This window comes from Oryx dammah, unplaced genomic scaffold (assembly GCF_014754425.2).
Source record: "Oryx dammah isolate SB20612 unplaced genomic scaffold, SCBI_Odam_1.1 HiC_scaffold_28, whole genome shotgun sequence".
Lineage (NCBI taxonomy): Eukaryota > Metazoa > Chordata > Mammalia > Artiodactyla > Bovidae > Oryx > Oryx dammah.
The window spans coordinates 66,084,736-66,110,642 of NW_024070212.1; the positions used below are offsets into that span (position 1 = coordinate 66,084,736).

Sequence of the window (25,907 nt, forward strand, 5' to 3'; positions counted from 1 at the left end):
CTGGACATGGAACAACAGACTGGTTCCAAATCAGGAAAGGAGTGCGGCAAGGCTGTATATTGTCACCCTGCTTATTTAACTTTTATGCAGAGTACATCATGCAAAATGCCAGGCTGGATGAAGCACAAGCTGGAATCAGATTGCTGGGAAAAATATCAATAACTTCAGATACACAGATGACACCATCCTTATGGCAGAAAGTGAAGAAGAACTAAAAAACCTCTTGATGAAAGTGAAAGAGGAGAGTGAAAAAGTTGGCTTAAAACTCAACATTCAGACAACTAAAATCATGGCATGTGGTCCCATCACTTCATGGCAAATAGAATGGGGAAACAATGGAAACAGTGACAGACTTCATTTTGGGGGAGGCTCCAAAATCACTGCAGATGGTGACTGCAGCCATGAAATTAAAAGATGCTTGCTCCTTGGAAGAAAACCTATGACCAACCTAGACAGCATATTAAAAAGCAGAGACATTATTTTGCCAACAAAGGTCCATCTAATCAAAGCTATGGTTTTTCCAGTAGTCATGTGTGGATTGAGAGTTACACTGTAAAGAAAGCTGAGTGCTGAAGAATTGATGCTTTTGAACTGTGATGTTGGAGAAGACTCTTGAGAGTCCCTTGGACTGCAAGGAGATCCAACCAGTCCATCCTAAAGGAGTTTAGTCCTGGGTGTTCATTGGAGGGACTGATGTTGAAGCTGAAACTCCAATACTTTGGCCACCTGATGCAAAGAACTGACTCACTAGAAAAGACCCTGATGCTGGGAAAGATTGAAGGCAGAAGGAGAAGGGGACAACAGTGGATGAGATGGTTGGATGCCATCACCAACTCGATGGACTTGAGTTTGAGCAAGCTCCGAGAGTTGGTGATGGACAGGGAAGCCTGTTGTACTGCAGTCCATGGGGTCGCAAAGAGTTGGAGACGACTGAGAGACTGAACTGAACTGATATGTGAAATGATTATAGTAACATTATGTACCTCCTAGTATTTCAGGTCACTGAATGCAATATGACAGCTCTTTAATAAACCTGACATATAAGCATAGGTTATTATTACTTTTTTCCCTGAAAGATTCTCATTTTAAGATCATATTCAAATATGGGTCTCTTCTAGCAGGGATTCTCAACCTCTGGGATCTAATGACTGATGATCTATGGTGGAGCTGATGTAAAAATAAAATAAATAAAGTACATAATAAATGTAATGCACTTGAATCATCCTGAAACCATCCCCCCTCCCTAGTCTTCAAATGATCTTCCATAAATCTGGTCCCTGGTGTCAAAAATGTTTGGGACCGCTATATAGGTTTGCTAAAGTACTGTAATTTGTAAAATGAGAAACTATCCATATACGATATTGAACTTCAAGACTGCTGAGTTTTGTAGAAAGGAAATAAGGGAGAATGGAAGAAATGAAAGGAAAGGAAGTAATGAAAGAGAGAGGGAAGAGAGAATGCAGCCTTCTCTATTTTAAGCAGCTTGTGTACTAACTCAACTTTGCTAACAGGTCTAACATAGCAAGATAAGCAATATACCTCAGCATCAGATAGTTAATGTTGACAAAGCAAATTTTGGAGGCTGACTAACATCTTTGTTTGCCATTGTCTACAGTAGTATCCCAGAAGTTTTTCTGCCTTGGATATTGAATGTCTCTCCCCCACTGCCACTCAACATTTTTCCCCTCCTTCAACATTTTTCCCCTCCTGACATATATTCTCTTGCTTTGTTCACCTCTCCTCATTTGTCTTGTCATAAAAGTAAACCAAACTGAAATATACCAGTAGTCCTCTGCCACTTAGTAAGCTTTATTCTAAGGCATGATGCTTATAAATAAAGCAATATAAAGCCAGGGGAAAATAAATCCTCACCAAATGCACAACTGTGCATTTACAGTTTCTTCTATAAATAGATGAAGATTACAGGTTTTTAAAGTGAATGAAAGACTACAGCAAAAATTGTGTGAACTCAGAAAAATGAGTGAAGCATAAAATATACTGTATGTAATAGAAATGGGTATTTACTCAGTAGCAATGACAACAAAGTCAAACACAGAGAAGTGATTACTTTGTAGGTTAGATAACAAGAAACCATGAAATGCCCTGCTTTTAGTCCCTTTGGAGTTTCTTAGAAGAAACTGCTCACTAGGTAGGCAAATATTGGCTATTTATTTGTCAAGATGTTCTTCACTTTTATGAAAGTGAGCTTCTATTTTTCTGAAGTCTCCAAGGCAGGAACAAAAGGAAACCTATCCATGGAAAAAGAGGAGATTTTTACTCCATAAACAAATTTTGCCTATTCTGAAAAGAAAAAAAAAAAAAGGTAGAGAACAACCAAAATAAATGCTGTATTCTGCAGTGTTACGATGCCCAAGGACAGTTCTGATTTGATGCCTTAGTAATTTACATGGAATTTTACTCTAGTGGATTCTCTAAGATTCAGCAAAAATAAGCAATGGGACAATATGCTGTCTCTGAGCCATTTCAGAGCCTGGTGCATATATTTCAAAATTCTCCTCTTCTAACAATATCACATGAATGGGCTGTAAAAAAAAAAAAAAAAAAAACAACAAACAACAACCTTTCAATCTTCATGGTGACTGAGTCTTGTGGGGCGTTTGATTTACCATCCAGAGAGCACATAGACTGAATAATCATGTATAGTACAGAGATGAGTGTGAAACCAGAGGGTAGTATTTCACCTGCCATTGTAGATGTCTTATTTCATTAACCCAGGCAGCGGAACTGCTGCCAGAGATGAGGCTCTGGGGACAATTGGACCTGCCAGTTATACCAGGTAACCTCTGTATTCAACGGTCCTTAAGAGTATCAATGACCTCATCATCCTGCATAACAAAAGGTGACACTGCCTTTTATCCATCCATTCTTTAATCCTTGAATTTTATGACAATAGGACGTGGCCTAGAGTTACCAACAAACATCGATGATAGAAAGTGTTAGTTGCTCAGTTGCATCCAACTCCTTGTGACCCCATGGACCAGGCTTCTCTGTCCATGGGATTTTCCAGGCAAGAATACTGGAATGGATAGCCATTCCCTTCTCCGGAGGATCTTCTGACCAAGGATCAAACCTGGCTCCTGTATTGCAGCAGATTCTTTACCATCTGAGCCTCCAGGGAAGCCCATACAGAGAGTATTAACAATTACTGAGCTATTACTTCAATTATACAAATATTTCTATAGTTCAGTGGAAGAATTATTTTGATCATGAGTAGAATCAACATTAATTGGAGCCTGTGGCTTCCAGGAATAGTCTTCCAATAAGTCAGTATACATTTTCCAGCTACTATTCTCTGCTAAAACAAATTCAACATAATGGAGAAAGTACTAAAGAAAGAGACATGAGATTAAGTCTGCTGCTATTAGTCTGGTTTATAGCCACTGGCAAGTCATTTTACCTCCACCAGTCAATTTCCTCAAATCCAACATGCAGGAGTTGGATGGTTTGGTCTCTAAAGGCCCTTGCAGTTTTACAAGTCCAGACAAGGTACAAAGGCTGGCACTGGCTCCTTCAGTCACAGGATCTATGTATACTATGAAAATGATGAGGTCTTGCCTTTTAAAACTGCAGTCAAGGAAAAAGCATTTTCCCCTCTTGGCCCTGGGACTATAAATTATTTATTGTGCTAAGACATGCAAACAACTGACACTGGGCAACAGAGTTTGTTCTTTGGATTTGACATACCACATTAAACACTACTTTTTTTTTTTTAAATGAGTCATCTGATTATATTTTCTTGCTTATTGAAATTAAACTGAGCTTATAATTAATGTCCAATTAACATCACCAGGTGAAGTACTTTAGTGTTTTTTTTGTTTTCTAAGGAAGTAATGAGTGATTCTCTTCCAGAGGCTTTATACTTCTGGAAAGGTCAGTGAGGTCCCCAGTTTAGACTCTTATTCCCACGTGAGCTGATTCATTCCAAATCTTCAAGGAGCAATCTCCTTATACAATTTTCTCTTTTTCACAATGGTCACAGTTCTCTAGCCATATAATAAAAATCATGCAAATCAGAGTTTGCTTAGGGTAAAGACAGGCTTATTTGAATAAGGGGACCAGTGTTCATTCACGTCAGTGTGAATGGAGCTTGATGCGATGTTTTCAATGTGACTTTAGCTGAGCTGCAATCGGCAGAGCCTGTGATACAGATTGCTGTACTTCCAGGTCTGATTTGTGACTGCCGTGGCATATAATTGTGTCCTCAGTTCTGGATGTAGCAGCCTCTCTAGCTTTATTCTTTTGGCCAGCTGCTGATTGTGTTTTACATACTCTTAGCAATCAGTACATTTAATCTGGATCTTCTTTTTTCTTCAAGATTCAAAATGTAACCCAACAAATTTCAGATCAAGTCTAAACTAGATTTTCTGTAATTCATACACATCAGTGAGAAATACAGGTTTGCATGTATACCTTTGTATACACACAAACACACATGAATATACATATATACACAGAGACTCTATGTGCATATATACAAACATCCTTCCAAATTGTTTTTTCTTTGATAGATTTGATAACAATATAAAATCATATATTTTAAAAGGTTTCTAACATTACTACCATAAAAATATAAATAACTACTAGTCATTAGACTAACTTAGAAAGGATTCGAACATTAATTTAAAAAACCCTTTTAACTTTTTCTTGCTTTTCATCAAGGATTCTGCAGAATTAAAAATAACATTTACTTTATTATTTTTAGTTTGCACATTTTTATGTTCATTTCAGAAAATCATGGCCATTTTCCAGAGTCCATTTGCCTAGAGCCTTGGATGATATGGAAATATTTTTATTTTTTACAGATATTAATTAACTTCTGAGATGCATACATATCATTGATAAATGAGTTTAGTCAAAGTTTTCAATGTTAAGATGCTGGGAAAAATCCCTTTTTCGTTAACTAGAACCTGTGATGTGGACCAGAAATTTGCACAAAAAGTTCTCTCCTTGAATTTTGCTCCTTTACCATTTTCTTCTCTATCAGTAAACCTTAAGTGGAAAATTTCTCAACATAGGACAAATTAGACTTTGTATTTCCACTAGCAGTAGAAACCTGAAGGTAAACAGGACTTTCCTGGTAGCCCAGCATTTAAGACTCTATGCTTCCAGTGCGGGGGATGCAAGTCTGATCACTGGTCGGGGAACTAAGATCCCACATGTCACGGGGCATAGCCAAAAAGTAGAAATAAATAAAATAACAATGAGAATAATAAAATAATTTTAAAAAGAAGAACAGGAAATGGAAGCAGAGAAAGTTAAGACCGCAAAGAAAAATAAGTCACGTAATTCTATCAAAATGATGATGGCACTGGAAGTCATTCAATTAGGCCTACACAATGAGAATAATCTGATTTTTGTTTCCCAGTCTTAGGGGAAAAAGGAGATAAGAGACAACAATAAAAAGTGTAAAACTGGGGTTTAAGGAAAAAAAAGGGAAGAGGAGGCCCCTCCTTACCCCTCCAAAGGAAACACTGCCTATTCTACACATATCTACCATCACAGAGTGAGGCATACAGGGCTTTGCAGAAGTCTCCATCACAGAGCACCACAGTGAGGCAGGAGAACACGGATGTTTTTTGAAGTTTCTCAGTAAAACAAATAGGGTTGGCCTTCTATTTACTAGAAAACTAAATCAACTACATTATGTCATTTCTTGAAACACTCTGATAACCAAGGTTTCCTTTTTATTTAAAAGTGGAACTTCTATATCACAACAGGGGGGAAAAACAGTCTGTATTACAACCGTGACATTTTCATCTGTTTATTTTTCTTTGAGTGAGCATTTCTATCCATCATTAGCTTGCAGAAACTAACATATATACAACTGAAAATCACATGAGGAAACAGCAAAAGAAAAACAACAATAACAATTTCAACAATGATAGTGGCACTTGGTCATTTTTATGGATGTGAGTACTGAGGTATTGAAATGGCAGAAGAGAACAGGAAAGAGGATTTTGCACAAGAGGACCCATTTTAAAGACAGCTAATGGTGGGTCTTAGCACTGGTGGAGACCTACAGAGAGCTCCTGAGGTGAAAAGTATCATCACTTGCAGCCTCCAAAACAGGCTGTGAGTTGAGCCCAGCTTTGTCCTCTGAATACTGGTAAGGATGTCTTTGGTCTGAGCTCCTCTCTCAGTAATTTAACCCTCTAATACTTGACAAGCAACAAGTGTCTGGAGAACAAAGTAATCTTAAGATGGAGACAAGAAACTATATTTCTTGACTTCTATTCTTTCCTGTTGTCCCTTTACCTCATCTTTTCCCCAACTAAATGGAGTCATGGGAAAACTATCAAAAGTACCCTTTGTTCACAGGGTTCCTAGTCTATGGCCAAGACCATCCTTGGGATACTTTCTGCATAATCTTGATATAATACATTTATTTGGCACTGAAATCAATTGGTTGCTAGTCTACACAAATGCTATTCTATACAAATATTAGCAAGGGGAGCAACCTGGAATATATTAGAGCAATTAACAAAGTATAGATCATCTGCTAATATGTCAGAATGTGTAGGCAATAGCCCAATGGGGTGGCCACGGGTGTCACATGAGACAGCATACGTGAAAGACTCTACATGACAAAGCACTTTGGACATCAAGGTCATTATTATTGTGTTATTGTGGTATAGCAATTGATACACTCTGGGGAAGATAAACCCCCAAGAAGGCAAAAGCTCCAGTCAAATTAAATACAAGAAAGCATTTCCTCTCCATGTCTAACAGTTGGCACTTGGCAATGATAATGTAATGTGTGGAGAGATACATCTTGGGCCTATAAAATAGAAATTTGAATATACAAATATATATTATGAAGTATGGTAGGATACAAATTGATGTAAAAATATGCTTTGCTTTCCCTGTTTCATGATTTTAAAAAGCATCAAATTTTGTGTTGTCGGATGTTGGAGTAGAGTTAGTAAACCCTTTTGGTTATGTTTTAAGAATGTTTTCACAGTATATGTTATTACAGTGTTGGTATATTATATGTTAAATAGCTTTCTGAAATATTTAGGACTTGACCAAAAATAACTAAACATTAATACAGGTCATTCTAGTAATATGTTTAGTTATATTTGGGGGGGGGTAGTAAGAATGGTGATGAGAGTAGAAATTCATCAAGGTTTGCTAGTTGGCCCACTCTGAACGAAGTGTTTGAGATAGTCAAGTAATCCTGATGGGTAGGGTATCCATGGTATCTTCCTCGTTAATAAGGAAATGGCCTGAGGCTTTATCTGTTGGAGGTACTGTAGGAAGAGGGGAAGTCAGAAAGAGATTTCTTCCCTGCCCCAAAGCCAAGCTGTCACTGTGGCAAGTTTACCCAGAGAGCATTTCTTGGGTCAGTGTTTGACAATCAACCATTCTTCAAGATGCTGGAGCTGCTCAGGCTCAAGAGACTAGAGTCAGTAACCTTGCCTCATGAGGTCAATCCCAGGGATTTTGGAAGTTATTCACCATCCAAGAACCCTGGGCAGCTATCTTGAAGGATAATCTTCCAATTTCTTAGGTCACTGTTGTCATATTACTGGCCTTCATTTCAATTCCAGTTAAATTATAAAGTGCAATATGTAATGTTGAACCTTCAGAAAGAACGTAATGAGCACAACCAGCCTCCACAAAATCCCAAGTTCAAATTACAGGTAGAATCACCATCCATATCTGAGAATGTACAGAAACTTGATCATCGTTGTTGTCTTTATCATCGCCATCATCAGCATCAGCATTGTTAGCATCACAATCTCAGCATCATGATCATGTCAAGTGGTGTGGCAAGGTCAGAAAAGCCATCATCAAGACACTGTCCAGTTTGGGTGTGTAAATATTATCCTGTGTTTCTTGGCCCATTTAGCAAACACTTTCTTTTCAGTGATAAACCTATGCCCCCCATATGGGGCATGTTCATGAAGAAAATATTCATCACATTCATCTCTTCCTTGTTCATAGTAATGGTAGGGGACTTTTCTATACCCTTCTGTCCTAAAAAAGAAAAAAAGAAAAGGAGAGAAAGACAGAGATGAAAAATGAAGCACTCATTTATTAGAATCCATTATGTCCCCAGTAAATGCATTACTTGCAAACCCATGCCTTATTCTTGTCCATGAACTCAGTTAAAAGCTATTATACACAAAAGCTTTTAGAAAGACACACTAGGTCCTTAGTGCTTTAATAAATCAAATAAAATTTATGCATCACACCAATTATACGCAAACATAGAGCCATTCTTTGAGGGAGGAAATGGTGTATAATGGAAACAAACTTTGGATAACCTGATTGCTTTAGCAGAGCTTGAGGAAGCTTAATGATTTTCAGAGTAAGATATTTGGTTCATCTGTGTTCCATTATGCTTATAGTTAGAGTAGAAATATTTGATTATGAAGACTGTGGCTTAGGTACCATTTGACAATACGATTAAAACACTCTCTGAATGATACTGTGCCAATTGTTGGTAGGGAAATCTATTTCATTACCTTGATGAAGCATGGAAGGTTTGTTTTATTATCTAATTAGAAACTATCCTACCAGCAGGGATATACTGTGGATAAACACACGCATTTTAAATAGGGATCTGACAGATTACTCACTTAGCAGTGAAATATAATTTCCAGGAATTCTTGTTAAGGTATCAGCTTCTCAGAGGCTTCAGGACATTTCGTCCTTTAAGATCAAATATAACCATTGAGTAGATAGCCATTCATCAACCATTATAGCAGCAGAAACTACAAACCTGTTCTGCAAATTAAATAACCATTGAACCTGTTCTGTATTTTCAAGCCACAAGTCCCTGACATGCCACAGGCTAAGGGAAAAATGTTCCTTCTGACATTTGACATTAGACTGCGGTAAATAGTTTTCTTTTTATCATCCCTAAAAGTCACAACTTGATGCACTGACAATAAAATGTCATGTCAGCAAAGCATGCCAGGAAAAAATTGTTGCTTTATCTGTTTCTCAGATTTATGGTATTAAAATGAATTGTGATGTTTTGACAAGATATCAGAATTGGAGATGCATAAAAATAATTTCCTGTGATCTTACTTGCAGTAGGTGTCATTTATCATCCCGTAGACGTGAATGCCGTAACAGGCATCCATGGCCAGAATGAAGGTGAACCACCCCGTGCTGAGATAAGAGCCAGACTGGACTCTGTGGGGGGAATGAAAACAAACAAATAACAAACAAAACAACACAGAAGACACACACAGAGCAACAGCAGAGCGTGATGAGAAATGAGCACCCTTTTATCAAAAACGTAGCACTTGTTATCAGGAAAAAACATAAGGCAACTTGACGATCTGTCAAAGATACACACTTATTTTGAATTATCTCTGAATAGTTTATAGGCATGCTTTCACTCTTACTACCTTAAGCCTAGAAGCTATGTTGTATGGAAGAGAAGCCATATGGTAAATATCTGGAGTCAAATAATCCTGCTCTCTTCAGGTGAGAAATAATTTATTTGACTTTCCGTAAGACACAAATTAGTGCAGTATATCAGAGAACAGGTTTTCTCAAGTTGCTTGGAGCCCTGATGGGAGCTGAATGGTGTTATCTTACTTACCTGGACATATCACTTTCTTGGAGGCTTGCTGGGCTCCTAAGTGAAAATTGGATGCAGTGTGAGTGAATGACTTGGTCTGTGAAAGCATTTGAAAAGTTTTCCTTCACCGTTTTCCTGGCATCATGAGACAAGATTTTTCCTTTATAAGACCTGTTACCAATCTCCTGAACATGTTTTAACTGAGCACCTACTATGTGTCCATCACTGCTGTAGATGACACAGATATATAAACACAGTAAGTATCAAAACAAGGCTTTTTGTCTTCACAGAGCCTAGAGGATTATATCTGAAGATGGCTATGTTATAAAGGTTGATCAGGGAAGGCCTTTTTGATAATAGACACAAAGATATGGGGAAAAGAGAGGGCAGGAGAGGTGAATGGGAAGAAACCACATGGGCCTACTGGGAAGGCAGCCTCATGTGGGCAGTCTTTCAACCCCCTCTTGGTCACACAAGAATAGGCCTTGGGCCTGGAACACTTCCTTACCCAGGAGTTTTCACAGCCTGTGCTGGACTTACCACCTTGTGTAAGAGGAGCCTCTTCTGTTCCGCACTCAGCGTGTACTCCTTTGCTCTGCTTATGTGACATATAGCACCTGGCCAACCTCACTGCTATAACTGTTCCCTGCAAAAAGGGGATGGGGTCCTTTGTTCTGTGGTACAAGAGGGTTGCACGCAGGCCAGCAGTCCTGTGTCAGCGGCTGGGAGGGACCTGCTGACTGTGCACTGAGGTCCACTCTTACAGCCGACCTTGCTCTGTCTCTCTTCTCTATGTGAGGAGAGCACTGTTCCAAGCAGTGCTTGACTGTGTTGTGTTTTCTTTGGTGACTCCAATACCAAGACCCAGGGGGCAGAAGTGTTTGGACTTCTACTCCTGATGATGAGCAACAGATGCCACTTGCTCAACAGACCATATGATGGAAGAGTGTTCCAGGAAGTGTTCAATATCACAGATAGGAGGATGTGTGCGCATATGTTTAAGGAAGAGAAGGGAAGTAGAATAACTGAAGGGGTAGAGAAATTAGATCAGTGCTGATTTGAGGAGTCTGTCAAGTTGCAAATGGTTCAAGGGAATGTTGGATGAAGCGCTGGATCTCCATATTCGTCTTTGGCCAAGACAACCCAACCCATCCAAAACAGATGATTGCCCATCTCCTTAAAACCTTCCCCAGAGGGGCATCTGGGTCATCCCAGGTTGTTTGGCAGCTGTGTAGCACCACTTTCTAAAAAAGACTAAACTTCCAATCTTCCACCTAGATGTCTTGGTAAACTGGTGCACTCTCATCTCTCTCCTCCTCCATGTCACCACTGGTACGGCGCTCCCGCCAGCAGTGTTTCCCACTGCTGTCCAACATCCTTGCTGCAGTTCTCCAGGACTACAGTTAGCACTACAGTGCTACAGTTAGGACCCTGAATCCTTTTATTCTTTTATAAACAGGCACCACTTAGTATCAAATCTCAACAGGGAAGCATTTCAGGAGCAAGGAACTCACAGCAAGGGTTGATAACTGGATTTTTAGCCTTTATTTTCATCACCTTTGGTTGATTTGCAAAAAGAAACAAACCTAGCGCATCTATATCCACCCCCTCTGCCTATTTGTCTGAAATGCCAATATGTAAAATGACTTCCTTTGTATCTCCTGGTGTGTCTTCTAAATGGAAAACATTCCAGAAACAGTACCACATTGAGTTACATGCACTTTCCTCTGTGACAGGAACAGTTGCAACAGCATGGGTTAGGAACAAGTGCCAAATGGGTGGGAAGACATACCACAGGGAGGGGAAGATAGAAGAGAGCAAATTTGCCTATAATACAATGCAACCTACAGTCAATCCTGCAATTCCAGTGTCTGAGGAGGAGCAGCAATAACGAAAAGTGCTTAAAGCACCATCTGCTGAAAAAGTCATTTGAAAATTGGGAGAGACCAGAAGAGACAAGAGTCTTGACCAAAAGCTCCTAAATCAAATCTAGAAATTTTATCTACATACTGAGTTTTTTCCAGTTATTCTTCCTGTTGAATTGTATTTTTTCCCCTCTTCTTGCCTTTTCCTTCTACTTTTCTACCTTCCAATCCTCCCTATCCATTCTTCATTACTAGGCTGACCAAGCATTAGTAATGATCATAAAAAATTACAGCATTTATTTGCACATGATGAGAAAAGACAGGTCTCACATATTTACCCACTTATTCACCTTTTTTAACAAACATTCAGTGGGATCCTATTATGTGCTACTGACTATACTAGAAGTTGGTGATGAGTATCGAACATTTTCTTAAAGAGCACACAGTCTAGTGGGGGAGGCCACACATGTTAAAGCAATTAATCACAATATAGGGTAACAAAGCAGAACCTGTGTATTTCAGAGTTAATACCAAGCACAGTAAAGAACTGAGTGAAGGTATCTGGTTTCCCATTCCAGCTGTGATATGACTGGAATGTGAAGCTTTGGACAACTCAGCTTCTTTGGGGCATCTTAGTTTCCTTTTCCCTAAAATGAGATAGTTTAACTAAGACTTATCTAAGGTTTACTCTCACTTTAAAATCAAACGATTCTGTGATCATCATCCACAACAGTCGATCTGTTTTCATCTTTAGCCATGTGGCAGTGCCATGCTCCATGCATGTAGGGTGTGTAATTACCAAGCATATAACACAATTGGTCAGGGCACAATAAATGCACATTTGTAACATGGGAATACCTTGGAGTGCCTGAGGTATATATAGAAAGGGTGTACAGTTTTATCTGGCAGTGGTGGTGGCTACCTTCCCTCAACTTTTGGAGAGAGAAGCTCCATATTTTTCTCTTTCACACAATTGCTCATAGAAGGAGCTGGAATGGCTGTCTAAAACCAAACACACCATCATTACCATTGAGAGTAAAGATTAATTTGAGTGAGAAAAAAAAATCTGAATTAAGTCAAATCGGTTTTCTTTTAAAACGAAATTAAAAACAAGTTGGTGTTTTTCTAGGAACTGTTTCCTCCACATAGTTGCTGTTAAGGACCAAGATAGCATCAGAGCCCCGAGACAAAGGGAGGCTCGCTCATGAGACATATGGACCCCTACTCGGCAAAATAAGCTCCCCTGGCTCTTTCTGGTCCAACCTACATAGTTGTTTCTGACAGTCCAACAGCCAGGCTTTCCTAGCAGAACCCTCAAAGGATAAATAGGGTACAGTTGTCAAAGTGATTTCTCTGTGTTTGTCTTCTCTTTACCACAGGAAAAGAGAGTCAAAAATTTCAGGGTTTGGCCTCTGGTCAAAGATCTTTCCATCTCTCCACCTAATAAGGAAATTTTTACCCCATTTCTGATATCGATGGCTTTTAAGCTTCAACTGATTTATTTTGTTTCTGGAGAGACAGCATAATAATTAGCTCAAAAGCTCTTCGAGCAAGCTGTGTTGCATTTGATTCAGACTAGGAGGTTCATACTCCCCAAGTGCCCTGTCCTACAACCATCATTTAATTAAAGAGTTGCATTTTTCCCCCCCTGGTGCCTCTGACATATTTGGGATGTAAAATCATATGAGGTTTCCTACCCATAATACTTGCCTGGGCTAGCAAAGTGGTTTCTTCTCAATACTTCCAGCTAATATCCATATAATGATACTTTCAGTGGAAGAATGGCAGCTGCCGGTTTAATAGAGGAATTCTTCCAAATAAATAAAGGGGCTTCGCTTGTGACTCGGTAAGGAATCCGCCTGCAATGAGGGAGACCTGGGTTCGATTCCTGGGTTGGGAAGATCCCCTGGAGAAGGGAAAGGCTACCCACTCCAGTATTCTGGCCCAGAGAATCTCATGGACTATATAGTCCATAGGGTTGCAAAGAGTCAGACACAACTGAGCAACTTTCACTTCACTCCAAATAAATGCCCTGATGATCTGGGTTCCTAAGGGAATTCGTTGGCCTGGATGGCACTGCATCTGGGAATTCTTGTAGCTGTACCATTTCTAAACTCTTCTGCTGTGTGGGTATACTAGAAAGGAGGAAGTATAAATTTTACACCCCAGTTGACCTTTCGAAGGTTCAATAGAATCAGCGACAAAAAGACTTGAGCTGATATATGTGAAATTGTTTATGCTTCTTAGCTTGGAGAGACCTAGTGATAACTATCAGATGCCTTAAAAAATTCCAAAAGGGTCACCTCTTGAGCCAAATATTGTCTTGTAATTTGTCAGTCATGCACATAGCACTATGTACCAGCTGGCCATCAGCCATGGCACTTTTTATACCTTCCACAATTGGGGATCGATAAAAACAATTATTGTCACCTACAAATAAACAATCAGGATTCCCATAGGGATGATAAGAGAATGTTAGCCCCTAATTCAGTACAATAGGAAAGCTTAAATTAATGCAGCAGAATAATGAGCCATGCAGGGGGAAAAAAAAAGGCAAGTGTTAAAAGGAAGCTATCAATCATTTGTTTTCACCAGCCAACTTCGCATCCCACTGCTCCTTGGTAATCAAGATACTTACCACTTGGAAACTGCTAAAATTTACTTGCTCATCTCTTGGAAAAATGATGCTGTCAACACCTTGATGTAGCACATGCTTGAAGGCATATCATTTAAAATATGATTTTTCATCTACTTTATTACCAATAAAATATAAGCTACCATGCTCCTCGATGTTTACCCCTGTTCCTCGATGCTAAAGGCCATCACATGGTCACAGGTATATGTTGTCTGACATGCTAGCCTTATTATTATTATTTTTTTACCAATCCCAATGTCTTCATTCACCTGCACCCTTGCTTCTGAGCATGTTCCCTCATCTTCTCATTTCTGGAAACATACTGCGAAGCGTTTTTCTCCTAATGCCTAGCAAGCTGGAACTTTCTAGTGAGTGACATGTCCCTTTGGGATAATTTCGGAGGAGGAACTGAGGAAACAGAAATGGTTACTTTTCAAAAGAAAGCTGACTTACATTGAATTTATCTATTTACAGAATGCTCTCATGACTGAGTGACTAAACATACGTACACACATAGGATACTCTAATTATTGAGCACCATTAGCTCAGTGACTTGGATTCTGAACTCAAGAAGCTTATACTTTGATGGGCAAAATAATAGCACTTTCCCTATATCAGGGTTTTTTAAATCTTGGCCTGCTTTAGATGCGATAATTCTCTGTTGTGGTGTATGCCCTGTGTAATAAGTTCTCTTGCACATTTCACCAGATTCCTCTTTGTTCCAAGCTCCTCTGAGCTCTAAGAGGACAGTAGACTTCTCGACTTGCTGGTGCATGATCTTTGGCTGAGAGAGATTTGCCATGGGGATGTCTATGACCCCAATCCAGGCTCTCCAGATTCTCCTTATGTACCACTCCCATACTTTCTGCTCACTGTCCCACTGGCTTGCCTTACCTAGCCAAGCATCTTGACAAGTCTATCTGAAGCCATTCAGGTTTGGTGTATACTGAAGTATTATCTTACCTTGCAACACAGCCCTAAGAATCAGCATACTTACTTGGCCTAAACCCAAAGGGAAGTCCCTAACCTACAACGGGGACTGTGCAATGTGGAAGGGAAACCAGTGTCAGGGAACAAGAATGAGGAGTCCAGTTGCCTCCATCTCTGTGGCTGCCGACTCTTCACAGAATGGTTCCTTTGGGGGCCTTTGTTTCTACTGTTTCTAATCCATTTCTTCTACGATCCAATGCAAACAAGGCCCAGGGCATTCCAAGTGAAAATTTCAAAAGCATAATAATCATTTATCAAAGCCCAAAGGGGATCCAAACCCTTCCAACAATGAAGGTTTATTGGATAGCACAATTGTGGCAGCCATTTCTGCTGAAATCTGCTATACTCAGGAGCAAAAAGGGAATTTTTAAAAAGACTTAATCAATATTTCATATCTTATTTTAACACTATTGGACCTCAGTTCTCTCATCAATATACTACACTGGCAGGATAAATAAAAATAGTAAAGTAAGTTTCTATATACCTTCCTAGGGAGGAGTATCTGGCAGAATACAGATTATTCAATTAAAAACATTCTTCTATTTTTTTTCAAAAGCACATGGATAATGAAAGAATATATTTAAACAAAGAGACTGGCCAGGAAAAACAGCTGATGATTATCAGTAGCACCTTGGGATTCAATCTAATATTGTGAACCAGTCTAATGGAAGCAGAGCTCAAAGTGTGGAAACAATTTCAGCTGTCCCCAAGTCATATATTTTTGTATATCATTCGATAGTTGGGAGCTATGGTAATACTCTGGAGTTTGCCCATTATATTAACAGTATATATTTGTACTATCTATCAATGGGACATGCCCAGCAAATCTTTAGACAGCAACAACTTTCTGCAAATCAGGTTGCAGAATTCTCCATCTGGGCTTGAATCATTTACAGATGGACATAAACTTTTCAAATGGATAAAAATGTCATACTGTGGAAGATTCCTAAAAGAATGCACTGGACAAAAGGAGTCTAGGTCTGGAAAATAATGAAATATGGACCATGAGTAAATGGAGAAAGCCATAAATCTTTTAAGACTGTACTACCATCCTGATCAGCTAATGCAAAAATGTCTGAGCTAATCAGTAGACACTTGGACTGTAAATATAACAAATAGTTTTCCTGCCATAAAATCAACAGGACTCTGACTAGTGATGAATGCAACAAAATTGTACAAAAGGAGCATAATAAGAAATGACTGTGTTCTCTGCAAAATGTACATTTAAAAGTAAAATGGTTCACCTCCCAAAGGTATGATTTATGGCTGCTGTAGAAATAGAAGATACCACTCACAAAAATTACTTTGTTCATTCATCTCAGAAATTAGAAGGTTATTTTGCTCCTGCCCTTGGGCTTTAAAGACCCTTCAATTGGAAACGTTGATTTCTGGGATTTCATTCAATTTTTTAAATGAACAATGGAACCTCAGGAATGACACGGATGGATAATGGAGGTCTCTTTGGACCACTTCATTAAAGCAGGACTAGATCCTTAACCATTCAGTATTGGCTGAATTGTATCCCCTCTAAATTTTTATGGTTAAGTCTTTACCCTCTTTTTGATGGTGTTTGAAGATGGGGTCTTTGGAGGTAATTAGGTTTACATGAGGTCATGAAGTTAATGTCCTACTGATGGCACCACTGTCCTGATATGAAGAGGAAGAGAGCAGAGCTCCCTTCATGTTACACAAGGACATAGCAAGAAGGCCACAAGCCAGAAGGAGATTCTCACCAGAAACTGACCATGTTGGCACCTTAATCTTAGGCTGCCAGCTTCCAACACTATTAGAAAATGAATTCCTATTCTTTAAACCACCCAGAGTATGGTATTCTATTATAGGAGCCCAAGTAGACTAAAACAACAGGTACCTCTTGGGGCTCTTCCCCAACAAATGTAACCCCCCTACTCTTTCTGAACTCCAAAGTCTAGTCACATGGGTCCATTTATGGCTCCTTAGTACATCTTGTACCTATCAGATTCTGCCTTTTTATCTCTTGACTTGTGTACATTTTCCTTCTTCCTGAAATGCTCTCCCCACATCCTTTCCAGTTTCTAATCTTATCAAGCTTTGATTCTGCTTACCCTCATCCATTCAAGAAAGATTTGGTGAGTGCACTGTAGGTGTGAGGCACTGAAAAGACCAAGCTGCCCTTGATCTCATCTCAAGGTCAAGGCAGGGAAACAGACTCAGTGATTGTTTTCAAAAATAGGGCTATCGAGAGAGTAATCCCCTTACAGGTGTTGTGAGAATACCGAGGGAAGAGCGACAGATCGTGCTGGAGGGAACCGGGGAAGGTAGGAGGTAAGAGCTGAGCTGCAGACTAAGGGTAAAGACCAAGCAGATAAAGGAACAGGAGGAGATCTTTCAGGCAGGAGGAACAGGCTATGGGACTGCACCGAGGTATGCAAGTAACCAGAACACAGAATAGTTCTGCTCTACCTTCTAAACTGGAGCAAACCTCAAAGCGTCATCAGTACTTAATTTCCATAATAAATTATTGGTTAGAGACAGGATGCACAACTAACGCTGATTTATTTATCTTCCTTACGTTATGTTTTGAAATATTCGAGATACCTTGATGTTTTATATACCTAGTTTTTTCGGCTGAAGGAAATTTATGGATCTGGCAAAAGTATTCAGGGGAAAAATGGCAGAATTATATTTTTACTTCCTCATTAAATTCCTCATTAATTCAGAACTGAGAAAAATGTAAACAATATATGAGGAAGAATAAAAACAATTTAAAAATGTGTGAGTCTATTGGAGGTACCCAGTGGTGTTCAGCTGTGTTATAAACTAAGTTACAAGTCATGAGCAAATGCATCTAATGTCCATGTAGTCTCCAAGCAGACTTCCTTAGTATACACCCAAAGGCTTTCAACTTGCAGCACTTAAAAAGGAAACAGTTTTTACATAAACATTTAACTTACCAAGGGTTTTTAAATTATTATTATTGGGCATGAAAATGGATACTATTGCTGCTTTAAAGACATGAACACTTTGCAGTTGCTTTCTGGTCAAGAAATGCTGAACTAAATGTTCTCTACAGCAACATCTCCTCTACTCGGTGAAGCTTCTTGGAGACGGGATTACATCACGTGCCCAGTCTCTACTCTGAATAACTGTTGCCTTCCCTGGACCTGTAGTTTTTCTAAATGGCTCATAATTTTGACGATGTGAGGTGTTATGGATAGTCCATGTGATTTCTAGTTTCAGACTCTTCAAGCTACCATAGAGGCCCTTGTCTCGATGACCATAGTTTTTCTATCAGCTTTCCTGTGCTAGATTGTTTTGATTGTTTCTTCCTTGCACATGGCTTGCTCATGTGTCAGTAACTTTCCTGCCTCACTGTTTTAGGCTTGGCCAAATGACTTGCTTTGACTCATAAACTATTAGTAGAAGTGAACAAGGACACAGTTCTCTTAAGTATTACATGCTTCCCATTTCTTACATTTCTTCTCTTCATCATGAGAACAACACATCCTAGATAGAGAGTGCTCATTCAATCTGGGTCCCAGGCTGCAGATCTGAGCCCTAAACTAGAGCTAAGTTCATTGAAATCTAGCAGAGTTACAGCTGATCACAGATCTATGAGTGGTAAATAAATGTCCTTGTAAGCCACTGAGTTTCAGGGTTATTTGATAAGCAGCAAAATGCTAAGTATATTTTTTGATAAATAATAATTGCTATTATTTATGGAGAATGTATATGTATTAGACATTGTGCCAAGGGCAATATATAGGTCATTTTGTTTAATTCTCACAACAACCCCATCCTTTGGGGAGAATTAATATCTCCATTATACAAATGAAAGTTCGGGAACATGTAAAGGACTTGCCCAAAGACTGTTGTACCAGAGAACTCAGCTTCTTAACTAAGCTCTCTCTTGTTTACCATCATTCTCAGCATTTCCCGAGGCATCACATGTCTGACAGTTCCGTTCAGTTCAGTTCCTCAGTATGTCCGACTCTTTGTGACTGCATGGACTGCAGCACACAAGGCCTCCCTGTCCATCATCAACTTTCAGAGTTTACACAAACTCATGTCCACTGAGTCAGTGATGCCACCCAACCATCTCATCCTCTGTTGTCCCCTTCTCCTCCTGCCTTCAATCTTTCCTAGCATCAGGGTCTCTTCAAATGAGTCAGCTCTTTCCATCAGGTGGCCAAAGTTTTGAAGTTTCAGCTTCAACATCAGTCCTTCCAATGAACACTCAAGACTGATCTCCTTCAGGATAGACTAGTTGGATGTCCTTGCAGTCCAAGGGACTCTCAAGAATCTTCTCCAACACCACAGTTCAAAAGCATCAATTCTTCAGTGCTCAGCTTTCTTCACAGTCCAACTCTCACATTCACACATGACTACTGGAAAAACCATAGCCTTGACTAGATAGACCTTTATTGGCAAAGTAATGTCTCTTCTTTTTAATATGCTGTCTAGGTTGGTCATAACTTTCCTTCCAAGGAGTAAACATCTTTTAATTTCATGGCTGCAGTCACCATCTGCAGTGATTTTGATCTGAGAGGCCAGCCATCAGAAGACCTCAGTTCTTCTGGTTCTACTGTTAACTGTCTAGGAAATCTTGAACATGTTGCTTCTTCTTTTGGGGGCCCTATTTTTTTTTTTTTCTTGATGGCAGAATAAGAGGATTGACCTAGGTAGGCTTTAGGTCTTTCATCACTAAAGTTCTGTAATGTAGTTGTATGTAATAACCTAATCCATGTTAGAGAGATTATAACCATCTAGCTATATTTTTAGCACAAGAATTATTATCACCACTTTATAGATAAGTGTTAATAGCTTTAACGTTCCAAACACCTTTTAGAATTTCAGCTGTGGTCATGTTCAAACAATGGCTTTAGGCCATTGACATGGATACGTGCATCAACTTTAAAAAGAAATAAGGGGTAAGTCCTAAAAATAAAGATCAAGTTCCTAGGTTTGCTTCATTCCCCAGGCGTGGCTTCCCTTCAGCCCTAGGATCTTAACATTTTAATAAATTTTCCTCTTTGGCTTGTGTCAGCTGAAGGAGGCATCTGTTCCTTGTGACTGAAGATTTAAAGTTGGATTGGTTGACCTCTAAGATCTTTTCTAACATAGTGAGTCTACTTAATACTCTGGGTATAATTAGGGAGTCAGTTCTACCAAATCCTTAATTCTTATTAGCTATCACTATTTGATCTGATCCTAGTTCTATACTTAAGCTTAAATAAGTTGCTTCTTTCTAACTTACCCTTCAACTTATCTTGAAATCATGCCTTTCCTAAATTGATGTAGTCTTCAGTATTCTGAATGCTAATCACCTTTCTCTACCTAAGGCATAGGTGCCTGTTCCCTGCTAACCTGGTAAAGGTAATTAAAGGAAGGTTTTGACTTTCTCTCCTAGTTCTCTTATCAGGAATTCCTTCTGCATATACTTTCCTTAAGACTAAGGCAGAAAAAAAAAAAACATGAAAGGTTATAATCAGGTAGGAGAATATCTAAGTAGATAAGAGATTTTTTTCCTGCCACTTTTAGTTTTTAGAAGAGAAAAGAAAGGTCTCACTTTCCCTTAGTTTTTTAAGTTAATTGGAACTTGAGTTAAACCAAGCTTTTCCTTTAGAAATTGTTCTAGCACAGAATCAGACTCAAACTTGTTTCTGATAAAAATGCTTTCTGAGCCTTGTTTCACTTTCAAAGTGAAAATTTCTGTTTAAAAATAACTTTTTGAAAAGTTGAGGTATAACTGACATACAGCATTATATTAGTTTCAGTTGTACAACATAATGCTGTGATATTTGTATATACTTTGAAATGGTCACCACAATGTCTAGCTATCATTTATCACCACACATAGTTACAGATTTTAAAAAAATAATTTTTAAACAACTAAAAGTTTTAACAAGGATTAAGACAGAGACTTGAGATGTTTTCATCCCACTGGAGGAGAACTGGGAATCCAAGCTTATTGCTAAGATCTCCAGTACCATTGGGATCATCACCAGCTCCAGTCATAGCCAAGCAACCAGCTACACATAATAATGAAATTTCAAAAATACAAAGCAGTCCTGAACTTCTGGTTTGAATGATGAATTTTGCTGCAATTTCCTGCCTATCTGAATCTATTTTTTTTTTTTTTTGAGTAACATGGCTTAATAAATCCTGAGGTAAATTATTTTTAGGGGAATATTGGACTTTAAAACCTATCTATTTCTGCTTTATTGACTATGCCAAAGCCTTTGACTGTGTGGGTCACAATAAACTGTGGGAAATTCTGAAAGACATGGGAATACCAGACCACCTAACCTGCCTCTTGAGAAATCTGTATGCAGGTCAGGAAGCAACAGTTAGAACTGGACATGGAACAACAGACTGGTTCCAAGTATATTGTCACCCTGCTTATTTAACTTATATGCAGAGTGCATCATGAGAAAGGCTGGGCTGGAGGAAGCACAAGCTGGAATCAAGATTTCCGGGAGAAATATCAATAACCTCAGATATGCAGATGATACCACCCTTATGGTAGAAAGTGAAGAAGAACTAAAGAGCCTCTTGATGAAAGTGAAAGAGGAGAGTGAAAAAGTTGGCTTGAAGCTCAACATTCAGAAAACGAAGATCATGGCATCTGGTCCCATCACTTCATGGCAAATAGATGGGGAAACAGTGGAAACAGTGGCTGACTTTATTTTGGAGGGCTCCAAAATCACTGCAGATGGTGACTGCAGCCATGAAATTAAAAGACACTTTTTCCTTGGAAGAAAAGCTATGACCAACTTAGATAGCATATCAAAAAGCAGAGACATTACTTTGCCAACAAAGGTCCATCTAGTCAAGGCTATGGTTTTTCCTGTGATCATGTATGGATGTGAGAGTTGGACTATAAAGAAAGCTGAGTGCCAAAGAATTGATGCTTTTGAACTGTGGTGTTAGAGAAGACTCTTGAGAGTCCCTTGGACAGCAAGGAGATCCAACCAGTCCATCCTAAAGGAGATCAGTTCTGGATGTTCATTGGTAGGACTGACGCTGAAGCTGAAACTCCAGTACTTTGGCCACCTCATGCGAAGAGTTGACGCATTGGAAAAGACCCTGATGCCAGGAAAGATTGAGGGAGGGAGGAGAAGGGGACAACAGAGGATGAGATGGCTGGATGGTATCACTGACTCAATGGACATGGGTTGGGAGAACTCTGGAAGTTGATGATGGACAGGGAGGCCTGGCGTGCTGAGGTTCATGGGGTCACAAAGAGTCGGACATGACTGCGTGACTGAACTGAACTGAACAGTTGGTACAGTGAGGTTTCCCTGATAACTCAGTTGGTAAAGAATCCACCTACAATGCCGGAGACCCCAGTTGATTCCTGGGTCAGGACGATCCGCTGGAGAAGGGATAGGCTACCCACTCCAGTATTCCCCTTTGTGGCTCAGCTGTTAAAGACTGTCTGCAGTGTGGGAAACCTGGGTTTGATCCTTGGGATGGCAAAATCCCCTGGAGAAGGGAAAGGCTTCCTACTCCGGTATTCTGGTCTGGAGAATTCCATGGACAGTCCATAGGATCACAAAGAACGGGACACAACTGAGTGACTTTCACTTTAACTCCTTTTAGGTGGTGCAGTGGTAATGAATCTGTCTGCCAATGCAGGATTCACAAGCTGTCAGCTCTATCTCTGGGTCAGGAAGAGTAGGAAATAGCAACATGCTCCAGTATTCTTGCCTGGAAAATCCCAAGGACAGAGGAGCCTTGTGGGCTACTTGCAAAGAGACATGACCGAACACACATATTTATTTTTAATAGGAAAAGTTATGCTGTACCCCTTTATGCTCATCTATTAAACTGCTTTTATGTAGCTCACTAAAGAAGGACAATTCAATTAGTAAAGGTCAGAAGCAACAACTGACACATAGGTCTTCAGGGACTGAGAATTTAAGTATCTAACTTAGAGAAGGAGGTTTTATTTGTCATTTTTCCAACATGCTGACTTTCATTGACTACCTTATGCACAGTATCTTTGCCAAATTATAGGCTATCGTCAGTGTGTCAAAGGGCACACTGATCTAATTCTTCTACTCCAGCACCCAGGGATTCCTAAGGCGGGGCGGGGGGGGGGGGCGGCGGTGGCGCATCTGTTTGCTCTACAGAACACCCGAAGTCAAGTGACTCAGTGATGGAATCTTCCTTGAAACAATCAGAGCTAATGGAGTCTCACTTACTAAACAAGATTTTTGTCCACTAAGGTAGAATGCTATTCCAATTTAACTCTGCCCAGGAATTTTAGTCCTGAGAAATCCATTTTCATCTCTATTCTTGAGATGGGATAGGGTTTGAAGTCTATCCACATTTTTCCAACTGAGCTAGACTCCTTGCTTAGTGAAGAGAAGAATTTCTTTCATGGAGGTGTGTTTTCCCCATAGTGTTGATACACAGATTGGCTGGCAAACTGCAGAAAGGAGCTGTGTGTTTGTTGTGTTTACTTACAGTAAGTTTGTTCCTGGGAAGAAATCCTTCTATACACAACCTCCCCATACCAAAACTTCTCCTGTACTGGGTCTTTTTATTTAAGGACCAACTTTCTGATCAGAGAAAAGATAATGGTAATAATTCCATTTTTTTCCAGCAGAAGAGATGACATTTATGTGTCTCTGGAATTCATCTAGGCCAGTAATTTTTTTCTTATTGAGGTATAATTGATTTACAATATTGTGTTAGTTTCAGGAGTACAGCATAGTGATTCAGTATTTTTGCTAGTTATTGCAAGATATTGGGTATAATGCCCTGTGCTATACATTTTATCCTTGTTGCTAATTTATTTTACATACAATAGTTCATATCTGTTAATCCCTTACCTATAATTTGTCCCTCCACTCTTCCCTTTCCCCTTTGGTAACCACAAGTTTGTTTTCTATGTCTGCCAGTCTATTTCTCTTTTTTGTATACATTAAGCTCAGTGACTTTGTGACTCCAGAGTAGACAAAATTTCATAAAATGGGAACTAGAACACAGAGCAAAAGGAATATATCTTAGAAAATGCCAAAAGAAATATGAAATAGTACTTAGAAAATGCTTCTCATTTGAGAGCATCTGATTAAAATGTGAGTGTTGTTTTCTCCACAGACTTTCCTACATTGAAACAATCACAGAATGTCAGAAATCTCTACGCCTCGCTATATAAATGAAAAGAACATAGGAAAACAGTTGAGACTGTCCTCCACCTTGCATCTTTGCTTTCACCAGTTGGTGATAACACTCTGTGCCTATGTTTCTAACTAAAGAGGCTGCAAAGAAACGACAAGAAGAGCTACTGAACTCTGAAGGCTGTTGAACAGCAGCAGGAGATGAACAGAATTGCTCCTATTTTAGGAGCCCACAAACTGGCTTCCCTTCATTCCTCCTCTCTTCTCCTTCCCTCTGCTTAGTCTTAAGTGTCCATAATCATGCCAAGAGGATGAAAAGAATTACATCGTTGCTTTTTGTAGAGAAGACATATGAGGCATGAAATTTTGTGAAAGCCTCACTCCAAAATAAGAAAGTAGATTGAAGGGAATTTAGTCTTCCTGCCTCATGAACCAGATAAAGGGAAGTGGTGAGTGATGCCAACTAACTGGCCTCTTACCAGCTCCCTCCCCATCATCACAGCCCCAATCCTTGGGCTGATAGAGCACAGTATTTCAGACCCCTCCACCATTTTCTCATTCTGAAAAACTCTTTACTGTCATCAGAGGCCAACATCTCTGATGTGATGATTTTGACTCCACAATCCTATCTCCAGGGCTCTTCTCATAGCTCAGTCAGTAAAGAATCTGCCTGCACTGCAGGAGACCTGGGTTCAAATACTGAGTCAGGAAGATCCCCCGGAGAAGGAAATGTCAACCCATTCCAGTATTCTTGCCTGGAGAATCCCATGGACAGAAGAGCCTGGCAGGCTACAGTCCATGGGGTCTCAAGAGTCAGACATGACTTAGGGATTAAACCCCACAATCCAATCCCTTCCTTTTCCCAGGGATATCCTTTCTTCCTCTTTAGTACTTGGATCCCACTCTCTACCCCCAGAGCCTTGGCTCCACTTCCCAGACACAGCACTGATACCACTCTCTGTAGAAGCATTGTTTCTATCGTCTGCACCTTTTCCCAAGCTCCATTTACCACCACTGCTACTGATAATAGATTCTGATTTTATTTTCCTAGCGGTAAATTCTGGTATTCGTACTTAGTAAAAGTTCTTTAAAAAAAAAAAGCTTTCCTGGGTGATTATAATGTGATGTGTGTAGCCGCGGTTGAATATCACTGCTATAAATGCTTGTTAGGTTTGAGGATTCTATTAGAAGTTGAGTTCCATTTTATTATGAATTAAATTAGCTTTTGAGGATTAGCCTGAGAATCTAACCACCATTTAAAAAATTTGTTTCTTTAGGAAAATGTTTCCCAATTTATAAATCGCTGACTTGCAAACTGACTGGATATTTGCCAGTGAAGGGATGATGGTCACCAAAAATATCTTGGCCTTTTTAAAAGTTTATTTATTTAATTGAAGTAGAGTTAATTTACAATATTAGTTAGTTTCTGATATACAGCATAGTCATTCAATACTTTATAGTTTATACTCCACTTGAAGTTGTACAGCAGTGACATTTTATTTTCTTGGGCTACAAAATCACTGTAGACAGTGAGTGCAGTCAGGAAATTAAAAGATGTTTGCTCCTTGGAAGGAAAGCTATGGTACTTAAACAACGTATTAAAAAGCAAAAATATCACTTTGCTGACAAGGGTCCATATAGTCAAAGATATGGTTTTTCCATGGTCACGTATGGATGTAAGACATGGACCATAAAGAAGGCTGAGGACTGAAGAATTGATGCCTTCACATTGTGGTGCTGGAGAA

The 25,907-nt window shown here is 39.4% G+C and overlaps 1 protein-coding gene across 1 annotated transcript in view; it reads right to left on the bottom strand.

Moving 5' to 3' along the window:
- Positions 1-5,685: 5,685 nt before the first annotated feature.
- ST6GALNAC3 (ST6 N-acetylgalactosaminide alpha-2,6-sialyltransferase 3) overlaps positions 5,686-25,907 on the bottom strand; it is a 636,542-nt gene continuing 616,320 nt past the window's right edge. The window contains exons 4-5 of the mRNA XM_040232540.1: positions 9,061-9,168; positions 5,686-8,001 (exon numbers count right to left, since the gene is read on the bottom strand). Of these exons, the coding sequence (XP_040088474.1) occupies positions 7,815-8,001; positions 9,061-9,168 (295 nt within the window). The 3' untranslated portion in view covers positions 5,686-7,814. The remainder of the gene's footprint in view (positions 8,002-9,060; positions 9,169-25,907) is intronic.